General features: G+C 40.4%; 2 protein-coding genes across 2 annotated transcripts; one reads left to right on the top strand and one right to left on the bottom strand.

Moving 5' to 3' along the window:
- The first annotated feature begins 149 nt into the window (after nt 1–149).
- Nucleotides 150–9,247, top strand: fab1 (fab1 kinase). Its single transcript, XM_012380081.2, has 14 exons — nt 150–521; nt 1,089–1,300; nt 1,416–1,605; nt 1,769–2,006; nt 2,082–2,288; nt 2,485–2,699; nt 2,786–3,128; nt 3,282–3,642; nt 3,746–4,016; nt 4,242–6,915; nt 6,990–7,546; nt 7,722–8,054; nt 8,128–8,289; nt 8,549–9,247. The coding sequence occupies exons 1-14, from the start codon at nt 407–409 to the stop codon at nt 8,752–8,754; spliced, it is 6,084 nt and encodes a 2,027-aa protein (XP_012235504.1). The 5' UTR covers nt 150–406; the 3' UTR covers nt 8,755–9,247.
- Nucleotides 9,143–20,908, bottom strand: LOC105679813 (UBA-like domain-containing protein 2). Its single transcript, XM_012380082.2, has 4 exons — nt 20,449–20,908; nt 15,039–15,113; nt 11,778–11,871; nt 9,143–11,407 (listed from the first exon to the last, which is right to left on the bottom strand). The coding sequence occupies exons 1-4, from the start codon at nt 20,554–20,556 to the stop codon at nt 11,244–11,246; spliced, it is 441 nt and encodes a 146-aa protein (XP_012235505.1). The 5' UTR covers nt 20,557–20,908; the 3' UTR covers nt 9,143–11,243.
- Between the last annotated feature and the right edge of the window lie 254 nt (nt 20,909–21,162).

The raw sequence follows: 21,162 nt of genomic DNA, 5'->3' as shown, positions 1-21,162 counted from the left end.
GTGATAATTTTCAAATTGTAAACTAGAATTAAAACATCTTATTACACTAATGCAGGTATTAATCCCTTATTTATAAATACAATTATTTTGTAACAACAAAATAAGGATAAGCAGATTATTATTGACAGAGCAATGCATCAGTTGCTTCGAGCTTCATAAGATTCAACGAAAGATGCCGCTGCATTGATGTTGAAAAGGCATATGAAGTACAAAGAAATGAAACCAGTGGTCGTTGTCATCGCAATCATCTGATCGCCTGTCAAAACTGTTCTCTGTGTATACATTTACATGCGTCACATCGGTATCGGCAGGATTGAAAACAGCAGGATCAACAGGAAGAGCGCGTGCCATCAAATATCCGAGCTTTTAACATCAAGATGTATGCGAGAAGATAGTATCGTCGAGAATGAACAAAAATATGAATTCGCCATCGAAACTCACGGAGTTCGCTCCGTTGAGTCCCGAGGAGAGTCAACCTGTCGTAGCGTCGATCTTTTCAAAGTTCTTCAACTTCACTAGAAGTGAGTATCCGACAGAAGGAACTAAGTGTTTCTAATCATATTTCATTATCGCCGATTGTTACTACGTTAATTATTGTATGCTAAGAGTACGGGTTCGTTTTTTAAGAATTCGAGAACAACTTAATAGAAATCGAGAATAAGAGAAATATTTTATACTGATAATACTGATAACATACTGTTAAACCGTTAATGAGAAATTGGAATTTAAAGTTCCCACAAGAAAACTTTGAATTTTGATGAGAATTTGTGATTTAAGTTTCCTATTTGGATGTATTGTAAATGTTAAACTCCGATTGTAAAATAAAAAATGTTCAAAAGTTTTTTGGAAAGAAACCAGTAAGAAATTTTATATATGTAATTATCTTTAACACTTTTATTTATATTAACACTTCTGCTAGGATACTTTTGATTTGTTATTCAAACTAAATATCATCCAAAAATTTTTATCATTAATCCTTACTTAATGAGCTACACTCTTTGTTATTATAATTAAACAATGCCTTTAATATTTAATCTTATCCATTACAATAACTGAAAAATCATTGACAATGTACTTAATGATTTCAGATTCACCAAACACTAATGATTCTACTGTATCTTCTAACAATGATGAACGTAGCTCCTCTGATTCCGAATCGTGGAAGCAATCGGAGAGCACAGAACAAACACCCGACGATGACAGCACTAGCATGATAAATTTTCCATTAGATACCAGTGAGGGCCGTAGTTTGCCAAATGTTCTGAAACGTATCAGCAATATTGTGGCATTGAAAAGTAATGTAAGTAATAATGTATTTGTTATAATAACTTTTGCACTACATATAATTATTTTATATTCTTTTTTATAAAATTTTAACAACTCTTATATAAACTATTCTTCGCATCGTTTTATAGAATCTACGTTCGTACAAAGATTCTCAGTTAAGGAGTTACTGGATGCCCGACAGCGTGAGTAAACAATGTTACGAGTGCGGTGAGAGATTCACGACGTTTCGAAGGAAACACCACTGTCGAGTGTGCGGGCAAATTTTCTGCTCAAAGTGTTGCTCTGATCAGATACCAGGGAAAATCATGGGATGCACAGGTGAGGAAGTACAAATCTTTTATAAATACAAATATATATATTGTAAACTACACATCTAATAGAAAAAAAAAAAACATATTCTATATCTTTTAGTAGTTTTTTATAAGAAATTTTAGTCGATTATGCTTTATGATTTATTGAATACTATATAAATTTTTTTCAGGAGACCTTAGAGTTTGTACATATTGCTGTAAAGTAGTTCTTTCTTATCTGCAATCGTCGGATATGAGAAGTGATTTATCAGCGGACTTGAAAGCGCTGCAGGAGGATCTTCAAGTAAAATACGGAAACGATTCACCGCTGTTAACTCGAAAGCATACGAACGAATCGATGGGCGACGAAACGTCGATATGCCGAAAGCCGAGTGTAGGATACATGGAGGAGAATTACGCGACTGGACGGTAGAAATCAATTTATGTATGTCTATGTCTAAATTTTATACATATCGCTTATTGTGCATTAAATTTTTGTTGCAGATCGGGCAATAGTTATCTATCATTGCACGAACGCTCGCTCGCGTTACAAAATTCGGCCTCTTTAAGGATGATCTGGGAGGAATTATTCCGGTCTAGTCAAGCCATACAATTGCAAACGCATAGAATTCGATTAAAAAGTTATTACAATTGTTTCTTAGCAAACGAACTGGTGAATTGGATGATAGCTCAAAACAAAGCAGCCACTCGGTAGGTATCTGATCAACAAATTAAATTATATATAATAATATATAATATAAATATTGCTTTATTTTTTAAATCATATATATTTTCATTGTAACGCGATAATTTCAATATGGCTTTTGTCGAAACTCAGTAACTTGATCTAATTAGATAGTTATTTTTAACGCTTCAATTATCACTCATGTGATTGCTCCTTTTTTAGTGTGCAGGCAACTGCGATAGGCCAGGCATTGTTGGAAGCGGGCTTTATCGAGCCGGTTATTGGCGATAACGTGTTCAGTGACACGGCGACCATATTTAGACCAGTACAATTATCCTCCTTGCAAAATATAGATTTATTAACCGAAAAACGGACGACATGCGATGCTCAAGAACCAGCATGGGTAAAGACTATTCCTCAGCATGATTCGACTACCGGTAATGCGACGAATTAAGATTTTAAGTTATGAGACAAGCAATTATTCAAGCACGGCACGCACAACAACGATCGATTCTCGTTACAGATTCCGAGAGCGAGACCAAGCCGATGAGCTCGCAATCGCAAACTTTCGGCCGTTTGCCGTCGTCTAGTTCGAGTTTTTACTTGGATTTAAATTTAGAAGCGTCTACCGTCACGTTGAAAAGACCAACCTCGGAAGATTTAACTGTAATTTCCGTGGACAGCAGTGACGGCATAATCGAGCAAAAAGAAATCAATCTTAAGCCGCACGACTGTAACCTTAAGATATGCGACGACTTGCTAAGCGACACGCTTCAAGTACACGAGTTCAAGGAAAAGAACGGTTGGCACAGAGCGACTAATTTGAGAACAGCTTTCGGCGAGATAAGCGCGTACGAGTGTTTGACGTAAGTTCTCTTTTTTTTTTATGCACCGACTGTTAACTTATCAAGTATAATATTAAGTATGATAAATTATTAAGTATAATAAATAATATGTATATAATAACAAAACTTATACTGCAATTAATAATAATAATGGAGATATAAACGATATCGCAGGTCTGCGTATAAAGCGCACGAAGATTCTCTTATTAAGCAATTGCTTAGTAAGGAAGGCTTGTCGCAAACGTGGTCGAACACAATTTTGTCCATCGCACATCAGATAGTTGACCATGTCAGGCCGGATTTGAATCACGATGCTGACAATTTGGACATTCGACAGTACGTGCAATTCAAAAAGTGTCCCGGCGGCAGCAGAGACGACTGCGAGATCGTGTCCGGCGTGATTTGCAGCAAGAATATCGCTCATCGCGGCATGAACGCCATGATCGCGCATCCGAAGATCTTATTGTTGCAGTGCGGACTAATGTATCAACGCGTGGAGGGCAAATTGATAAGCTTGGAACCCGTAATGTTGCAGGTAATATGCGATCAATTTCTAATTTTCTTATTATTTTTAATCAATCTTGATTTCTTCACTTCTAAAGATTGCTATTTAATATTGCATTTCCCTGAATTTTTAGGAGAGCGAGTATTTGGGACATACGGTAGCGAGAATCACCGCTCTAGGTCCGGATGTGGTACTCGTGCATCGCTCCGTAGCCAGATTGGCTCAGGATAAGCTGAGAGAATGTGGCGTAACGTTAGTTTTGAACGTGAAGCTCAGCGTACTTAAAAGAGTGGCGCGATGCACGGGCGCTAATATCGTAAACACTATAGACGCGCACATAAGCGCGAGATATATGCTGGGCACGTGCAAGAAGTTTTATTTAAGAAATTTTCCTGACGAACGAAGTAAGTGATGTACTTCTTTTTTGCAAAAAAAAAGTTAATTTTTCTTATCGACATTCAATTATATTTAATTTTTTGTTGTCTTTATCAGAATTGTTACTTAATACCGTATATTTATAAATTGATGTCGATATCTTTGACATTATAAAGTGCTCTCTCTAAATTTTTGAGCGATAGTACATATAGAAATTTTATCATCTTTATTAATTTTGTAATTTTGATGCTCAGGAGGCATCAAGACGCTGATGTACTTTGAAGGCTGTGCAAATCCGCATCTGGGCGCGACGATATTACTGCGAGGCGGCTCGCAGACCGAATTGAAGAAGGTGAAGAACGTTACGTCAATGATGATCTTTGCAGCTTACTCGTGGCGTCTCGAAAAGTCATTTCTCATGGATGAGTTCGCTAAACCGCCGTCGCCTAAGGACAATTCGTTCCTAGATGAAACATCGCAGAAAGATTCTTTAAGCGGCGAGGAGTCAAAGAAACTCGAAGATCACGTGATCGACGAACATGCGATGGATGTGAAGAAACCATCGAAACTAAATCACGATCAAGAAGCCGCACTCAGCGGTGAGCAGAGTGCACGAAATATTCAGTCAAATAATCCGAGCACGTCCGTAAAGGACGAGGATACTCGTAGCTCCGAGAATATCTTAAGCGTGGACTCTCTGAGAGAAGTGTCGTCGATGTTGTCCGAGGATTCCGATCCTTACGACACTTTAAAGTTATTTAAGACGAAATTGAAACCGTCTTTACAAGACGCGAAGGACGCAATGCCAACATCTTGCGAGAACGATACAGCTAATGATGATAAATCCAAGGATCATTCTTCAGGTCTCGTTTCCGACGCCGCGGAGGAGCATAACGATAGCGCGACCTTGTTCACGAACAAGGATGTCGACCAAAAGACCGAGGAACTCGATAAGGCGAGATTGAAGGACAAGATATCTTCTGAGGAAAAGCGCATTTATGGGGAATCCATAAGCGACCGGAGCGATCCACTGCATCAATATTTGAACGAAGATGACGAGGACGTGTTCAATCACACCAGTCCGAACGGTCAGCGCCTGAGTGTCGCCGATTTCCCGCTGTTTAACAAGTTCAAGAAGGCGCTTCAGGACACCGTGCTGAGCGTGTCGCCGTATCTGAAGTTCTCCATTCCTTATCTGGAGACCGAGATCGGGCGGAACTGCGTGCTGCGGAGCTTCTTCCCGCGCGAGATCTTCTACTCGACGCAATTCCTCGACAAGGTCAAGGAGACCCGAACGAACAGCGTGGGCGTGAGCGAGCAGCTCGCGTCCGACAGTCGCGAGCGGACGAGCGTCATGCTGAAGCTGCAGCATCCGTTCGCGCAGATACGCCTCACCACGGACGCCGATAATCGCGAGGTGCAGAGCCTTCTGGCGGATTTCCGCGCGCGCGGAAGTCGACTCTACCCGACGCACAACGTGCTGCTGGATAAGGCGCTGCAGTCGGCGGCAACATCCGCCGAGAGCAACGAGCAGCAGCTGATTCCTTCGTGGCCGGACTGCCTAGACCCCGCAAGCCATCAGCGATTGTCCGTGCTGTTCTGCAGCTTCTCGCATACCGGAAACGACACACCGGCGTTCTGCGTGAATCCCTGGGTGGTGAATATGACGATGTACGGGCAGAATGACATCGCACTCGGCCGCTTCCTAGAGCGTTACTGCCTGACGACGGAGTACAAGTGTCCGGCGCGGGCCTGCCGCGCGCAGATCGCCCAGCATGTTCGGCGCTTCGCTCATGACGGTGGTTGCTTGCACATCAGCCTCAGCGAGATGAGCTCCGAGCCGTTCGTGCAGGAGAACGCCGATCAGATTCTCACGTGGAGCAAATGCGTCAAGTGTAAGAGCGTGTCGCCGGTGGTGCCGATGTCGGGCGACACCTGGTGCCTGTCGTTCGCCAAGTATCTCGAGCTACGCTTCTACGGTGGCGTGTACTCTAAACGCGGCGTGGACGCGTGCCAGCACTCGTTGCACTACGATCACTATCAATATTTCACGCGCCGCAATATGCTGGCCGTCTTCAAGTTCACCAAGATCTCACAGTGGGAGATCTCGCTGCCGCCGCCGCTGATCAACATCATCTACGATCCGAAGCAGCACGCCAACGTGATCGAGGAGATGAAGAGCGTGGCGCTGAAAGGCGACGAGGTGTTCACAGCGATACGGGAGAAACTCGTGAGCCAGACGGATCTGGAGAGCTTGAATCTTGCCAAGCAACAGCTCGCCAAGGATCAGCAGTACTTTAAAAACAAAATCGAGGAAGTTCAGCTGAAACTGACGTCGCCGACGTTGGAGAACAAGAAGCTCGAAGGCAAGACATCCGAGAGACAGGTGCAAACGTTGATGTTCCGGATCGAGGACGGCATTGTGATCCTCAAACGGCTCATCTCGGAGGCCGTGTTTACGTGGAATAACAAACTGTCGGAGATGTCAGCCAGAAAGAAGGACGAGCGGCCGCGCCGATTCACCGAGCGATCCATGACCGCCGGCAGCAACAGCGTGGTCGACACCGACGGCTACATCACGGAGGACACCGCGTCGGAGTCGCAGGTTGAGGATCTGAGCCCGATGTCGGCCGATTACAATGCCGTCGACGCGATCACGGCGGTGCAGAGCGACTTCCAGGCGTCCGAGCTGGTGGAGAACTCCGACAACGAGCTCCTGGAGTCCACCAACAATCCCGACGAGATGCAGGGCTCGCCGAAGATGCACCAAAGATCGCATTCCGACGTTCTGCCGTTGTCGTCCGATGACTCGCACGATAAGAAGAAAAAGAAGAAGACGATCCTGTCGCAGTTGCTGCCATCCGTCTCCGTGAATCACACGATATCGAATCCACTGGGGCCTTTGGAGCACTACTTGCTGCCACTCGGGTAACGACAGCAAACATAATTCAGAAATCGTAGATCTCTCTAGACTGAAAAATAATTCGCGCTTCTGTTTGCAGATCGGTGGTGCCCATAGTGGTCTACGAGTCCGAGCCGTCGTCCATAATCGCGTACGCGCTGGACTCGCACGATTACAAACACGCCTTGCAAGAATCGCTGCGCACGACCAAAGGGCCGGATTTCAATCCGAGTCCGTTGAGCAAGCGCAAGTTTCCCGAGGGTAGGGACAGTTCGCTTGATCTGGTGCAATCGGGAGAATTCAAGCGACCGTCCGTGCTGTCCTTCTTCCGCGGCAACAGCCCTAATCCGGCCGCCAGCAGTCCCATCGAGTCCGACAAGAATGTATCAAGTGTGGAATTCAACGGTAGCAGCGGCGCCGTCGGTCCCGATGTTGACGACGACAAAAAAGCAATAAAGCAGCAGAATTACATCGAGGTGCAGTTCAATGACGCCACGACCAATTTCTTCTGCAGGATATACTTCGCCGCGCAATTCGCTGCTCTGCGGGAGAACGTTCTGCCCTGCGGAGAGGACGGTTTCACGAGAAGCCTCAGTCGGAGCGTTCAGTGGGCCGCGAGGGGCGGAAAGAGCGGTAGCGCCTTTTGCAAGAGTAGAGGTATGGATTATTTTATGTTGTAAAATTTCACGCTAATACAAAACTGCTTTCTAATCGTCTTGTTCAGTACTTTAAATACTTTAAATATATTTGAATATGCATCTTTTAAATATTATATTTAATATTAAATTTGTACGCATTGTCCAACATAATAGCAAGATAATTTCCTTTACAGATGACAGGTTTATCATAAAGGAAATGTCTCGACTCGAGATGCAGATCTTTCTCGACTTCGCGCCAAACTATTTCGCCTACATGGAGAGGTGTCAGCAAACCAAGCAGCCGACGTTGCTCGGCAAAATAGTCGGTGTGTACAGGGTGTCGTTTAAAAACAACACGACCAACGCGGCGCTTCGCACCAGTGTGCTAGTGATGGAGAACTTGTTTTACAAGCGAATCATCACCGACAAGTTTGACCTGAAGGGATCCGTGCGGAATCGGCTAGTGAATCCCGACGATATGTGTCACGAGGGTGAATTGGTTTTGCTAGACGAGAATTTACTGAACAGTGTGTATTTTTCAGTTGTTTGCGAATAAGTATAAAAAGTTGCAACATGTAACAAGTTCTTCTCGCATTGCAGTGAGCTGCGACTCTCCGCTATATATCCGATCGCACTCCAAGGCAGTGTTAAACGTGGCCATCGAGCAGGACACCAAGTTTCTAGCCGACAACTCCGTGATGGACTATTCGTTATTAGTAGGTTTGGAACCAAGCTCCGACGAACTTGTTCTTGGTATAATAGGTAAGCGCGACTCAACATATAAATTTCAACGTTGGAAGGACACAATCATAAGAATTTATCAATTTTTAAATACACACATAACTCATTTTGTGTCAAAGATTTCATATAAATCACTCATCTATACAAGTACTACTATACAAGTTTGCAAAGTTTTGGATTTATGCAAAAATCAATATTTATATTTTTAATTTATATGCTCGTGTTTATTGAGCGATTCATATTCTCTCATTTTTTATCGATTATTTCTTTCAATCGGCAGATTACATAAGAACGTTTACATGGGACAAGAAGCTGGAGACTATGGTGAAGAAGTCCGGTATACTGGGTGGTCAGGGCAAATTGCCGACCATAATATCGCCGGAGGAGTATCGCGCCAGGTTCATCGCCGCGATGCATCGTTACTTCCTGTCGGTGCCCGACAGGTGGTCGGGACTGGGCAGAGGTGTCGAGATACCACCGGAATAAGATGCGCCGATTTTTTCCAAAGATTACACGATTTTACACATGCGATGAATCACGATGTACATACATTTTTTTACGTCGCGAAATATTAAACGCGTTGCACAAACGCTCTGCTATTAGCATAATATTTTATACAACGATAACATAGTCGAGAAACAACGATAGAGAAAGTGATATCGATAGCTGTTAGTTTTAATTTAAATCTTAACTTATCGCCACGTTACATAAGTTAATAATAATTTTCCACGGCTGCTCATAACTGTGCACACTATATCCATATGTATCACGTTAACGCTTAAATGTACATAGTAGATTTCTTTTGTGATATATACTTTAAAAGCAGCTGCTCCCAAGTTCTACAGTACAAAGGTATGAGTAAAAAACTAGAAGCTAAGAAAAGCACCATTATTAATATTTTATTTAATTCTCCAAAATTATGTACACATGACCATTACTCGTCTTTATAATAGTCAAATAAACAATAATCATAATTCAACATAGTAGAACAAGTTCTCGTTCGATAGTCTTTTACACTATCTCAAATACAGCCTACAGGTTACACAAACGTAAGGAAGGTATTAAAGCGTGTACCTTATTGGAAAAAATACCTCGTCGTGACATCGTTCTTTCATTTTTTTCTTATGTTTAATATCCGCTATTATTTACATAAACCCATTCACAGTGACAAAGCCGTATGCAACACCTGAATACTCGAGCTATTGCATGTTCGAAAATGAAATTTATCAGATAATAAGCTTGAATTTTAAATTCTTATTATTCCACTGAGACCACTGTTACGGTTACAAAGAAAAAGATCGCGTATTGCATTCTTAACACTTCTATTGTATGTAGAAGGAAATAAAGAATTCTGTGTGCATTATCATTTTACGTTAAACTAGAAAAAGATTTCTAAGAGGCTGTGAAAAATTTAAATTTGCTGCTACATAGAATAAATCGGGTCTCAATGAGAACAAGCGCGTCCTGTTTGCATCGTTCCACCGTCTGTCGTAAGAAATATAACGAAAGATACAGAGAGATTGATATATTTGAATATCAGTATACTACAGATATTAGGTAGAATTGTATTGCCAGCTGCCATACAAGAGCATTTGCGAAACATCGTGAAGTCTAGTGTTGCACAAAAGGAAAAGATCAGGCAGTACGTAATCTCTAGTTTTATATATATATCCATAAATAATCGGACCGAGAATTCCTCATTGCTCATCACAACAGCAAAAACGAGGAAAGAGACGCGACATGTATTATTCTCGACGAGTCAATTCTTCGGACTATTACTTTAATCACTCGCGATCTCTTTTTATTCTAATCATCTTTTACGTAATTATTATGTAAAACAAACGTTACATAATTCGAAATACACTTTTTACAAATTTTTACACGGTAGATCTTCGTTTATTATTACTTAGCCTCGTATTATTTATACCATCGAAATATCGGTACGCTTATGTGGTACGTGTGTGTGTGTGTATGGAAACGAAACGGCGTTCGCCGCGTTCTGCAAGCGTTACTATGTTAGGAGAACAGTGAAAGGATAATGAGCGACTCTCTCAAGTTCCACGATTAAAATGAATATCTTCCGAGTCGTCGTGTAACAGCATTGTTGCTTTCCATCTGTGTTCGAGATACGCGACTCTCTTATCCTCTTCCACAAAAACGCGCGGCAAGTTTCCCCGAAGTAGGACCGGGGAAACTGCACCTCGCAGCTCTTTTGTACTGTGGCGTGGAAGTGATAGCGAAAGTTCGTCGCCTAGTCTAACGATGGTGTACAGTGAATTCTAGAGAAACAGCCGTATTTCTATATAACGTACAGGGACAAGGAAGCTGGATTGAAGCTGGGAGATTGGGGCTATTCTCACGGGCGTGATTGATGGGATTATCGATGTTTTTCGATCTACAAAAACGGTCCCGGCGTCCTCGAAGAAAAGGAGGGAAAACTCTCTTTTCGATTCTCGCCTCTTCTCCCGCCATGGTTTTCGTACCGATCGCATATACAATGGACTACTCTCGAGGCGTCGTTGTACGCGCTAAATCCCTCGAAGAAGCCGAGAAGGGAATCTTGACGATCGCGGTACAACACGCCAACCCCCCATTGAACGGGGGGCGTCATCGGGGAAATCACACTCGATTTTGACTCACTCGCACGGACACAATACGTACACATATACATACACACTACTCGTCGCTATTATTGTGCGTGGATAACGTAGCGGTTCGACGGCAATCCAATCTACAAAGACATCATCCGTGTAGCCGCAATCTCGCTCGCGGCCCGGCCTCTTTCTCCTCCGCCGAGAAGGACGCATTTTCGCCGACGGGAAATAGCCTTTTCCTCTTCCCGTGCGTATGTTTATCTCTTCTCGTCATCCTATGCTCGGAGTAACACCATCATCCTCGCACCAGGAAAGAAACGTTATCGCGTGCCGATCTATACGAGTCTCGCGCTCGCGCGTCACCGATTACCATAGTCACTTTTATCTCTGTGGCTCACCCAGGCCGAATTGCGTCTGTTGCGGCTGCGTCTGTTGCTGTGTCGCGTTGCCAGACGCGCTACACCGGCCGCCGGCGGTGTGATGCTGCGCGACACCCGACATCGACGCCGAGTTCGCCTGCAATCCGTTCTGGCTCGGAGACATGCCTGTAATATCAATATTCATTATTGTACACTTCGTATATCCTCGTGTACTGTACAATTATGTCAACCGGTAATAATTTGATATAAAAAACGATTTACACGACGGCAGTTATTCTGCGTTAATACACGAATAACCAAAATGTTCAAGTTTTTCTAAGAAACTTTTACGGAGGAGAGTTGGAAAGTTTTCCAGAAAAGTCAAGTCTGAATTATGATCACTTTATCTTCCGTCATAAAACTAACTTTCTTATGAAGAACTGCACTTGGTGAAGTTTATTATGCAGCATATCTTATTTTGATAAAAAAACTGACATTGATTGTTCTTGCATTTAAGTTAAAATTATTCTGACATACTGAAGTTATAATTACTTACCCGATGGAGTTTTTTCACCGGCTGACATTTTGGAGAACGCCAGCAACGCATCCGGAAAATTCGGCGGAGTGGCTGGCGTGTTGCACGGTGTTATCTGAAAATAATTTTCTGTAGAAATGTTGTAATCTCCATAAAAAAAAAAAACGCTATTAATATCTTATAATTTTTCATTTTTTATTAAATTACAAAGGATTTAATAAGGATTTAATTATAAAAAAATCAATTTGCAGCGTTTGTATTTCTACTTTTATGCTAAAGATAGTTCCTGCACTTCTATGATAATATAATTATTTTATAAACAAAAGAGAGAGTAAATTTAACTTTTTAAAATCTTTATAAAGTTTTTTATATAGCGAACTAAAATAGTGAAATTTTAGTAAAAAAAATTGCAGAATTAAACATATAAAATTAAATCATACTTTTATATAACACGGTACTATTGTCCTAGCAAATTAGACGGATTATACAGTATGCGTGCAACGCATGGAAAGACGGAGATAATGCGGGACAGATTGGAGGACAGGTGTGCCGGATAAAAGAGTCACGCATCAGGAGATAGCGCGTGCGGTCTCGCGGACTATGCGATTTGGCACACGACTTATCGGAATGTGCCGCGTCGCCGACCGAGAATAGTACGCATCTAGTAATGACTGTCTCCGAAGACAGTGGTTCTCCTCTTTGTGTTCCGAGAAGAGCGTGCCACCTTCGCTTTTGTTCGATATTACAGGCTGACCGAAGCAGGTTTGGCACCTGCGGGCTACCGGCGAACCCTTTCGACCGAACCGGTTCTCTCTTGTATTAGTCCATTCAATCGAATTTCCGACTATTTACTAACCGGTTAATCATGTCCGATTGATGAAACTTCGAGAAAGAGTATTATTATCGCTGTTGCGTTAAGACTGACTCCTGATCCCACGCTGCAGTTGTATTGAATTATGACGTCAGAAACGCGAAATCGTGTCAAATGTTTCCTTGCAGTATAAATTGAAATAAATTAGTTTTTCGCATGCCATCACCAGCGCTTGACAGTATAGATTCATAATATATATCTCTTTTCAGTTCGTAGATTACTGAGTAGTTGTAAATCTTGATCAATTGCGTCATTTTTTTCTGGAAATAAAAGATACATATAGTTTATTAGTACAGGATAATAAGAAAGGAAGATTTTGATACACGAAAAAACTAATTTATGTTGAGGAAAAAAAAATTTTATATGATTTTTTTGCTTTTGACGTCATAATTCAGTATACCTGAGTGAGGAAACAGTAGACTTGACTTAATGCTGTGCTAAAATAATTCTGATGCTAGTTCCTTTCGTTATCTTGCGATTTTGCTCGTGTCATTTCTCGCTGACGATTCCCAAAAACTCAACAACTCAGAAACGAAATTCTATCTGACTGACTTGCAGCATTATTTGAAGATATCACAAATATGAGATATATTATTATGCTGAAACATTATTGACATTGGCCCGCATTTCGTTTAGCACTAAATCTAATTCAAGTTAAAGAACGAGATCACGTCGGAGTCCAAAATGCGCAAACAGCGATGGAGAGTGGTAAACTTCGCCAGAGAATGCCCTAGTAACATATACATCGTGTGTTAGGTAATAGATGTGCATTTGATGAACGAAGGAGTTTGTTTTCTCCGTCAAAAAGCAACACACTCTTTCTTCCATCCATCCATTCGATCAAGTGCCGCGTTTTTTTTCAGTTTTAAACGTTCTAAAATAAAAGTTTTAAACACATGCCTGAAAGATGCAAATATAATGAAATAACACAAATTATTAATTATTGGATTACTTTCACAAGTTTTATTTTAACAAAATTTTATCTCGAGGCATAGATAGTAGTAGATCTTGATAATGCACGTACACGCACTTGTCTCAAGATAAGATTTTATTAACAAAGACTTCATTAAAAGACCTATGCGTAAAATTAGCCGAAAAATAATTTCAATTTTCATTATTTTATTACATTCGCATTTTTAAAGAACAACGTATCAAACATTTCCTGAATCAGCCATAGAAACAAGTTCTAAGGAACTTATTCAGAAGATTATGTCAGACAAATTATATCCAGAAGGCGCGTTTGGCCGTAGACAGTCCAAGAATAGAGATATAAAGGAGCTATCTTTCGAATTCGTCATCGTTACACAGCGACCTTGTGTAACTATAAATTTATGCGGAACAAAGGGGGTTGTCACGGGGGTGAGTAATTAATCGGAGAGAGGCGACATAAATAGTTGCGGTAGGGGTGGCAGTCACCCCGTGAAGGTCAGACACGCGCTACAATCGATTTTCCTCCTGCGTGTTGTATACATTAGGATAACGCGAGACAAAAAGAGAAGAGGAAGCGTTTCGTGAATCAGCAACGGCGACGGCGGTGGCAGCCCGATATTATTCCGGGGTCCGCCAGCTCTGATCTCTTTCTCTTTCTCTCTTTCTCTCTTGCTCTCGCTCTGAACCTACTTTTGAATAATCAATAAGATGAGAACATGCCCGCCAACGCGACCCGAAAGCTTTAACGCAACTGCGTTACGTCAGATTACGTAACCAGACGGAAAGAAGACAAAAAAATGATGAGTTGTCCAGAGCGATTCCATGAAATTTATTACGATTGAATCTTATTAAAAAAATTAATGCGCAAATAAGCAAGCACGATGTTTTTCATCAAGGATGAATATTTCTAGGCGAGTGTATACCAGATAATATTGAAATAAGTAGGTAGGTAGGTAGATAGGCAGGTAGGTAGGTAGGTAGGTAAATAGGTAAACTTAGGTGAATTCTTTGAACAATTTTGAGAATATAACTTTTCCTTATAATGTAGTCATTGTTTGTTAAAGTAGATAATATTAATATATAACTGTTGAGAAGTCATAGAGAGATAATAAATAGAAATGTGAATTATTAATGTGAATTATTAATAATATAAGTAAATTAAAAGGATGTTTAATTATGCTTATTACTTGTTTTCTACAATTTTAAAAATTATTCTTGTTTTGCATGTTTTTTAAATGTAATCTCGTATTAAAAAAAACAATTTTTTTCCTCTCACAAAAGACCATTTCTCAAATGATCTCATCTCGGGTCTTGTTTCTCACGTTTTCAAACAGAGGAAGAGACGCCGTGAGGAACCGACGAACTCGCCGACGCGGAAATAGAACTCATTGATTGCACGGAGTACACGGATATAGACACAGTCCGCTTTTACACGCTTCTCGTCAGTCACGCTAGAAGTAAGCGGTATCGTGGAGACTTACTTGGCCGAAGTGGGTGCCGGCTCCCTGCGCACACGAGGGTATCGCCGCCTCTTGGAAGAAAATGCTGAGAGCGGTCTGCAACAGAGAAAGCACATGATCGCTTAGACATGCTCGATTAAGCAATGCATAAAAAATTTTATTGCGCAATATTGCGCCTTTGCTATTACAGAACTAATCAAAATTCGCGAATTTTTACATTAGAATAGTAAAATATCGAGTATAATCGAATTGCGTTTGATCAATTCAATGATGAATATTATCTATCTAAAATTGAAGAAATCCTAAATCGTATATCTTCTCGATTAATCAATCGTTTATAGTTCAGTTGCTTTTAGAATGTTTATAAATGGAAAGAAATTGGCGAATAAAATATAACACGATCGCAAAATATACTTGATGTACAACGCATGAAACACCATTTATAAACTCGACTGTACAAAGGATTGTGTAAAGTCATCCCTATGAATAGGAGCGACGAAAGAACGACGTAATTCGGGCCGAACGAGAACTCTTCTGCCAGATGTCATTAAAGCTGTTCGCGATCTTTCGATCGTCTCATAAGCTGCTTCGTCAGTATCGTCTGATACTCAATGGCATCGATATCCGATCCTCGGCGCTCGGATATCCATACTTGCGAACGTTTGCACTCGCCGAGAGTCGCTGATAAATGTACCCGATAATTGCTGATAACTGTTGTAACGCGATGGTATAATTGTAGCGCTGCGCCATTTATCTATAGCTACTAGCGTATCGATAATTAATTATAAACAGCTCGCTACGTTCGCTACACCTGACAGCTACTGATCCCGATAATAAATAAATGTTATTCTATTAGAGCTTATTATGTAATGTTGTCCGACCAAATTACAAATACGGTGTCGATAGAAAATGGTATCAAATTTGAAAAATATATAGTATTCATCAGACTAAAGAAATCTTAATAAACGTTGATTAAAAGTTATTTTTTAACGATTATTCAGATGTTGCTTAATAATAATCTCTATTTGTTACACTGAAATAAATAAAGCAACGTTTATTTAAACTTTTTAGTTTCCTAAAATTCACCACCTTCCATCAACGCTCTTGTATGATATTCAAATTCTTACGCAGAATTATTTATTATATAATATTGTTTGCATAATAATGCACTAATTTAACACTTGTTATTACAAGGCGAAACGCATTACGCAATGATACAACGCGTGACATTCAAACGGCCAAGTCGTGTTTCATTAAAACGCCGGTGATATTCGATACTTGGATAAATTGAGGGCATTAGCATAAGAATGTAATAGGCCAGCGCGCGCGCGACGAGGCAACGGTGTTTCATATTTCGGTCGGAACACGCCGTTGCAGCGAAAGGGATAAAATGCAGCATAAAGGTGAGACCGCTACGTCTGTTCTCTCTAGTTGCAGTAGTTATTGACGCTTTCGTAAGCACGTGAAACGAAACGAAACAAAACACTCGGGCTCTAAATGAAGGCCTCGACGAGACTGCCAAGACTGCGACGAACAAACAATTAATAATTATTGCTGTTTGATATAATAGTTAATAAACAGCAAATAAAATAGATTTTTACGTATTACTGTAATTTTCTGTAGATTTAAAAAAGCAGCTTGGAACGTACGAGCGTTAAAAAATACGCGTTAATTATATAGGCAAAATCGGCGACTAAACTGGTTTCAACGAGTATCACGCGATAGTTAAACGAATTATATAACTGACGCAATAAATATTTATATAATTAATATTAATTATTAGGATTACCAGTGCAACAATTACATCGCGATTGCGTACAGTGTACCGCTGTAACAATACGTAATGTATATTTGATATTTGTTTGACAAATATATTGTGTTTTTTTATAATTAATGCAACAAATATTTATATAATTAATATCAATGATTAAATTTATTGGTGCATTGCTATTACTGCATAGTTTAGTTACAACATTACGTGATGTACATTTGATACTTTTATCTAATAAATATTTGTTTGACATGAGATTTAATTAATTTGTTATTTGTGTGCGCAAACGATTTCCTTAGCATTATGATCACAGTTTAATGTCCACGTTTTTATTCTTAATTGCTTCAAATTTAAATGGACCACAACAATGTGTACAATGGGCTTCGCAATGGGCCAAATACGAAATGAATAGAAATGTCTCGAGATCAAATAATGTATACAGTTCCGCTTTAACGCTCCGCTCCGCTCCGCTCGAGCGGAGAAAGTTCTCGGATTCGAAGAGAATTTGCTGTAACATTCGCATATTATCTATCTCATCCCCACTTTGTGCTCGTCATGGCATGCATTGAAATTACGCTGTAATTACGCCAAACACAAGAAAGTAATTCTGTTTCAAATTAGTGTAAATATCTCTTAATTGATATTGCAGCATCTGTCGTGTAAAAGAAATTTAAGTGAAAAACAGTGGTTTTAACCATTATCGTTACGCATAAGTAGTAAAACACAAACATATATAAACTTAACAATAAAAACTAATTAAAAAATATTAAATATAAGACACTAAAAGGATTAAAGAGAAAGCTAAGTCGCGATCTCACAAACTCTGTGCCAGCAGATTTACTTTAACGTAAAAAAAAAATTATAGTCATCATTGTTCCACATAAGTGAGACGTAATGTATTTCAAATAACGCTAGAAGCAATTTAAAAATTTCAGAAAAATAGAATGTCAAAAGAATACGATAAATATATGAAGGGAAAAGTCAGATAGTGGTCTGATAACTATATGACACCAGTTGAAGGATATTTCGCACACGGTATCGACATTCACGAAAGACGGCAGTCTTTTAAAGATCGACCTTTCCTTTTCAAGAATTAAAATGAAGATATAATATGGTAAGCACCGGGGAACACCCTTGTATGCCGTGCTGTATTGAGCCGACACGCGAGTTCGCGACGAAACGAAGCGCGCGTTCCCGCATGTGTATAAATACTCGTTGCCGCATTGTTTACATTGTGGCAAAAGCACACAGAGATTCCTCGTGCTAGCTCTAATCACGATGATGCATTAGCTCGCACGCTCGTGTGCGCAACGTGTCGCAACCTTATCTGTTTCCCTTCCCTTCGTTCTCTCACGCTCTCGTGAATATAGCATCTAAAAGAATACCGGATGCGCATTCAATTTGTACAATTTATGGTTACATTTTTTATTATATCATAATCATTATAAACTTTAAGGAATGAGATTATCAAGATTATACATATATTTGATATTTTAATGTTAATATAAAACTCATAAATTTTTAAAATAATTTTCGTAAAAAGCATTCATCTCACTTCGGCATATTGTTGAGAAGAGAGTATTACGAATTTATGCGATTTGTTCTTAATATTCTAATTATAAATGATAATTTTACTCTTCTCAACGCAGCTTTCACGCAACGCATTCAGAATGAGTATGACGCAATGCTAAATTATTAAAATTCACCAAAAGTAAAATAGACGTGTTGCGATCTTCAAAGAGATTTGGCATAAATTCAATCAATAAAATTAATTTTCTATCTGCGAATATGGATCTTATGTTAATTCCCCCCCCCCCCCCCATTGTCGTAAATGAAATACAAGTCATACATCTGTGAGCATCCGCAAATTCGCCGATATCACGCCGGTTGCGCGTTCCTGCCTGCAACGCGCCGGATTCTCCGATTGTATAACGTTCCTTAACAGGGACCTCGTGGAAGACGGCGCGTGTAAACACAGCATACCGCCACAAATAGCAATTATCGATTCGTTTCGTCGCTCTCTCACGCTCGGTGATTAGGACGTGCGAAAATGACAACAAAAGCATTCAACGGAGAATGCAATGTTGTGCAATCACGTCTGGTTTATTTATAGTAAACAGTCAAATTTCTCTATAATAAAAACATTTGTTTAAAGCAGTTTACTCAATTCACTTAAAGCACGACTCAATCGTTAAATACTCATAAGAGAAAAATGAGTCATATGTATGATAAAGTAAGAATGTACCGAATATCAAAGCTGATTGCAATTGTCAATATTATTTTTACGCACATTTAGAGTTTTGCTTTGCATTTTTGTAATCAAACAATAAACCATTTTTTAATCAACAATCATGATACGTAGACATTATGTGTTCAATGTAAAAAATATCTAACTACCAATGTAAGGCATTAATAAACGTTTAGTGTAATGCTACGTGACTGAATAGCTAAATGACATCGTATACCGAGGAAATATTGTTGATGAATCAGTAACAGCGATAAAATCCTGTTGCGTAACGACAATCTTCACGTTCGTGCATCGGTAGAGCTACATTACACGAAATGAAAACAAACAGTCTTACAACTTTGAAATAAAAATAATGCAATTTGCAAGAATTCGATTATTCGGATATTCGCGCATAATGATTATTGATCAAAAAGTGCAAAGCGCGTACAATCTAAATAGCTTTCTGATTAATTAAAAACCTAAAATTAAATCTCAGTAAAAGTTCTGAACAGGAAACTATTCATTGTCGATAAAGGCAACTTTGTGCTTTTCTTTGATAGAGATTAAAGAGACGAGTTTTTTTTTGACTGATCTTGAAGACAATAATCAACATAGGAGCCATTATTTACAATCGTTGTACCATGTTTTACGTTTACGGCGACCGTAATTCTGTTATCTGATAAAGATGCCACGCGAGATTGCAATCATTCTAGTTTATCATGTTACAAGTCAATGGCTATGTTCAGAAACAACGGTTACGCAACCATTAAATAATTATTTACAATCAGCGTTGTATTTCTATATTTACCACATTGTTTTTTTTTAAAGCCAATTACTTAATCAACGCTTGAATAAATTGACATGAAAGAATTTAAAGCGATTGAAAGAGACGTACACGCACACAAAGTTATTTTAGCCAATAGAGAGACTATCTTTAACTGGCTGTGTTTTCTGAACGTGAACCAATTTTATACGGACAATTCGAAGACTGCACAGTGCAAACATGCCTCTTAACATTGCGCGATTTTTATGAATGAAGCGAATCGAACGGCGTAGCGCTACACAAGTCATTCATTGCCGACGCTGAAGTGGAGATGCATCGGTGAGAAATACCATGGCAACATCATCTGTTCGAAGGAAATACATCACAGATTCAACAAGTTTGCGAATTTTTGCTGAAATCGGCGTGGCATTTTCGCGAAATCGTCGGCAAACGTCGCATGACATAAAGCAGCGAAATCAGTGACGGCGGTGATCGGCCATTTTCGTCGCTTTGTTTACGTAGCGGTGTCTAAGCGCGGATACACCGCCATGCAGGCAGATATACGTAACTAGGTGCATATATATATAAATATACATCGGAAAGGGCGCGTGACAATGCGCACTCTCTTATCCTCTCTCTTCATCCGTTTGTGTTTCCATTTTTCTCTCACCTCAAATTGCCAATGCGCCGCTTGCAGCAACTGCTTCGCCTGTTCTCTGGCACAGCCCGCAGCCAGCACGAATTGATTGATCATCACTTGTTCCCGAAGGGCGTCCATTTTTTTTGTTTAATTACGTTTCGAAAACGAAAACGATAGCGACACGAAGGGTGATGCAGGGAGTGTGGGAGGGAGAGCAGCCGGGAGAGAGGAGAGAGGAACGGATGGACGGACGGAGGTACGGAACAAACGGCCGAAATGAAAGAAGGACGGAAGGACTGCTGATACGTACTACGCGACACCGTTAAACCTCGTCCGCGCTGCACTTTGCGAATGAGCGCTTACCGTCTACACGCGAATCGTGCGACGACGATGTATGAGCGGCGGGCGGCCCGTTGTTTTCAAAACTAAACTCATCGCAGACGGCCGCGACTGGCTGCGAGAGCGCTACGGCCGCGCGCGACAACGGGACGCGAGGGACGAACGGGGTAAAGTTGGGTGAAGTGCGCCGCTCATTACGTGATGATGATTGACGTCAGAGTGCGCTGCTGCGTGAATAGGCCGTGCCCTCCGTTGTGTCGCCTCCCTCGTGTTTAGGACCTTCCGCGCGCCGAACTTCATCCCTCAACGAAAATAAACAAACATTCGCCACTTGATGAACGTTCTTGTTTTGCTAAAACTATAGATTGCACATGCATATCAATTACATCATGTTTAGCTAGAAAA

The sequence above is a fragment of the Linepithema humile genome, chromosome 1, assembly GCF_040581485.1.
Source record: "Linepithema humile isolate Giens D197 chromosome 1, Lhum_UNIL_v1.0, whole genome shotgun sequence".
In the NCBI taxonomy this organism is placed as follows: Eukaryota; Metazoa; Arthropoda; class Insecta; order Hymenoptera; family Formicidae; genus Linepithema; species Linepithema humile.
The sequence above is the reverse complement of the archived record's forward strand: the minus strand, read 5'-3'. Positions and strand labels throughout refer to the sequence as shown.

Bases quoted from the DNA above. Each gene is read 5' to 3' on its own strand.
- fab1 (XM_012380081.2), top strand. From the start codon at position 407: ATGAACAAAAATATGAATTCGCCATCGAAACTCACGGAGTTCGCTCCG. The intron at 1,301-1,415 runs GTAAGTAATAAT...ATCGTTTTATAG, and splicing joins TTGTGGCATTGAAAAGTAAT to AATCTACGTTCGTACAAAGA. The intron at 7,547-7,721 runs GTATGGATTATT...TTTCCTTTACAG, and splicing joins CGCCTTTTGCAAGAGTAGAG to ATGACAGGTTTATCATAAAG.
- LOC105679813 (XM_012380082.2), bottom strand. From the start codon at position 20,556: ATGGACGCCCTTCGGGAACAAGTGATGATCAATCAATTCGTGCTGGCT. The intron at 11,872-15,038 runs GTAAGTCTCCAC...AATTATTTTCAG, and splicing joins CCGGCACCCACTTCGGCCAA to ATAACACCGTGCAACACGCC. The intron at 11,408-11,777 runs GTAAGTAATTAT...TTGATATTACAG, and splicing joins CGGTGAAAAAACTCCATCGG to GCATGTCTCCGAGCCAGAAC.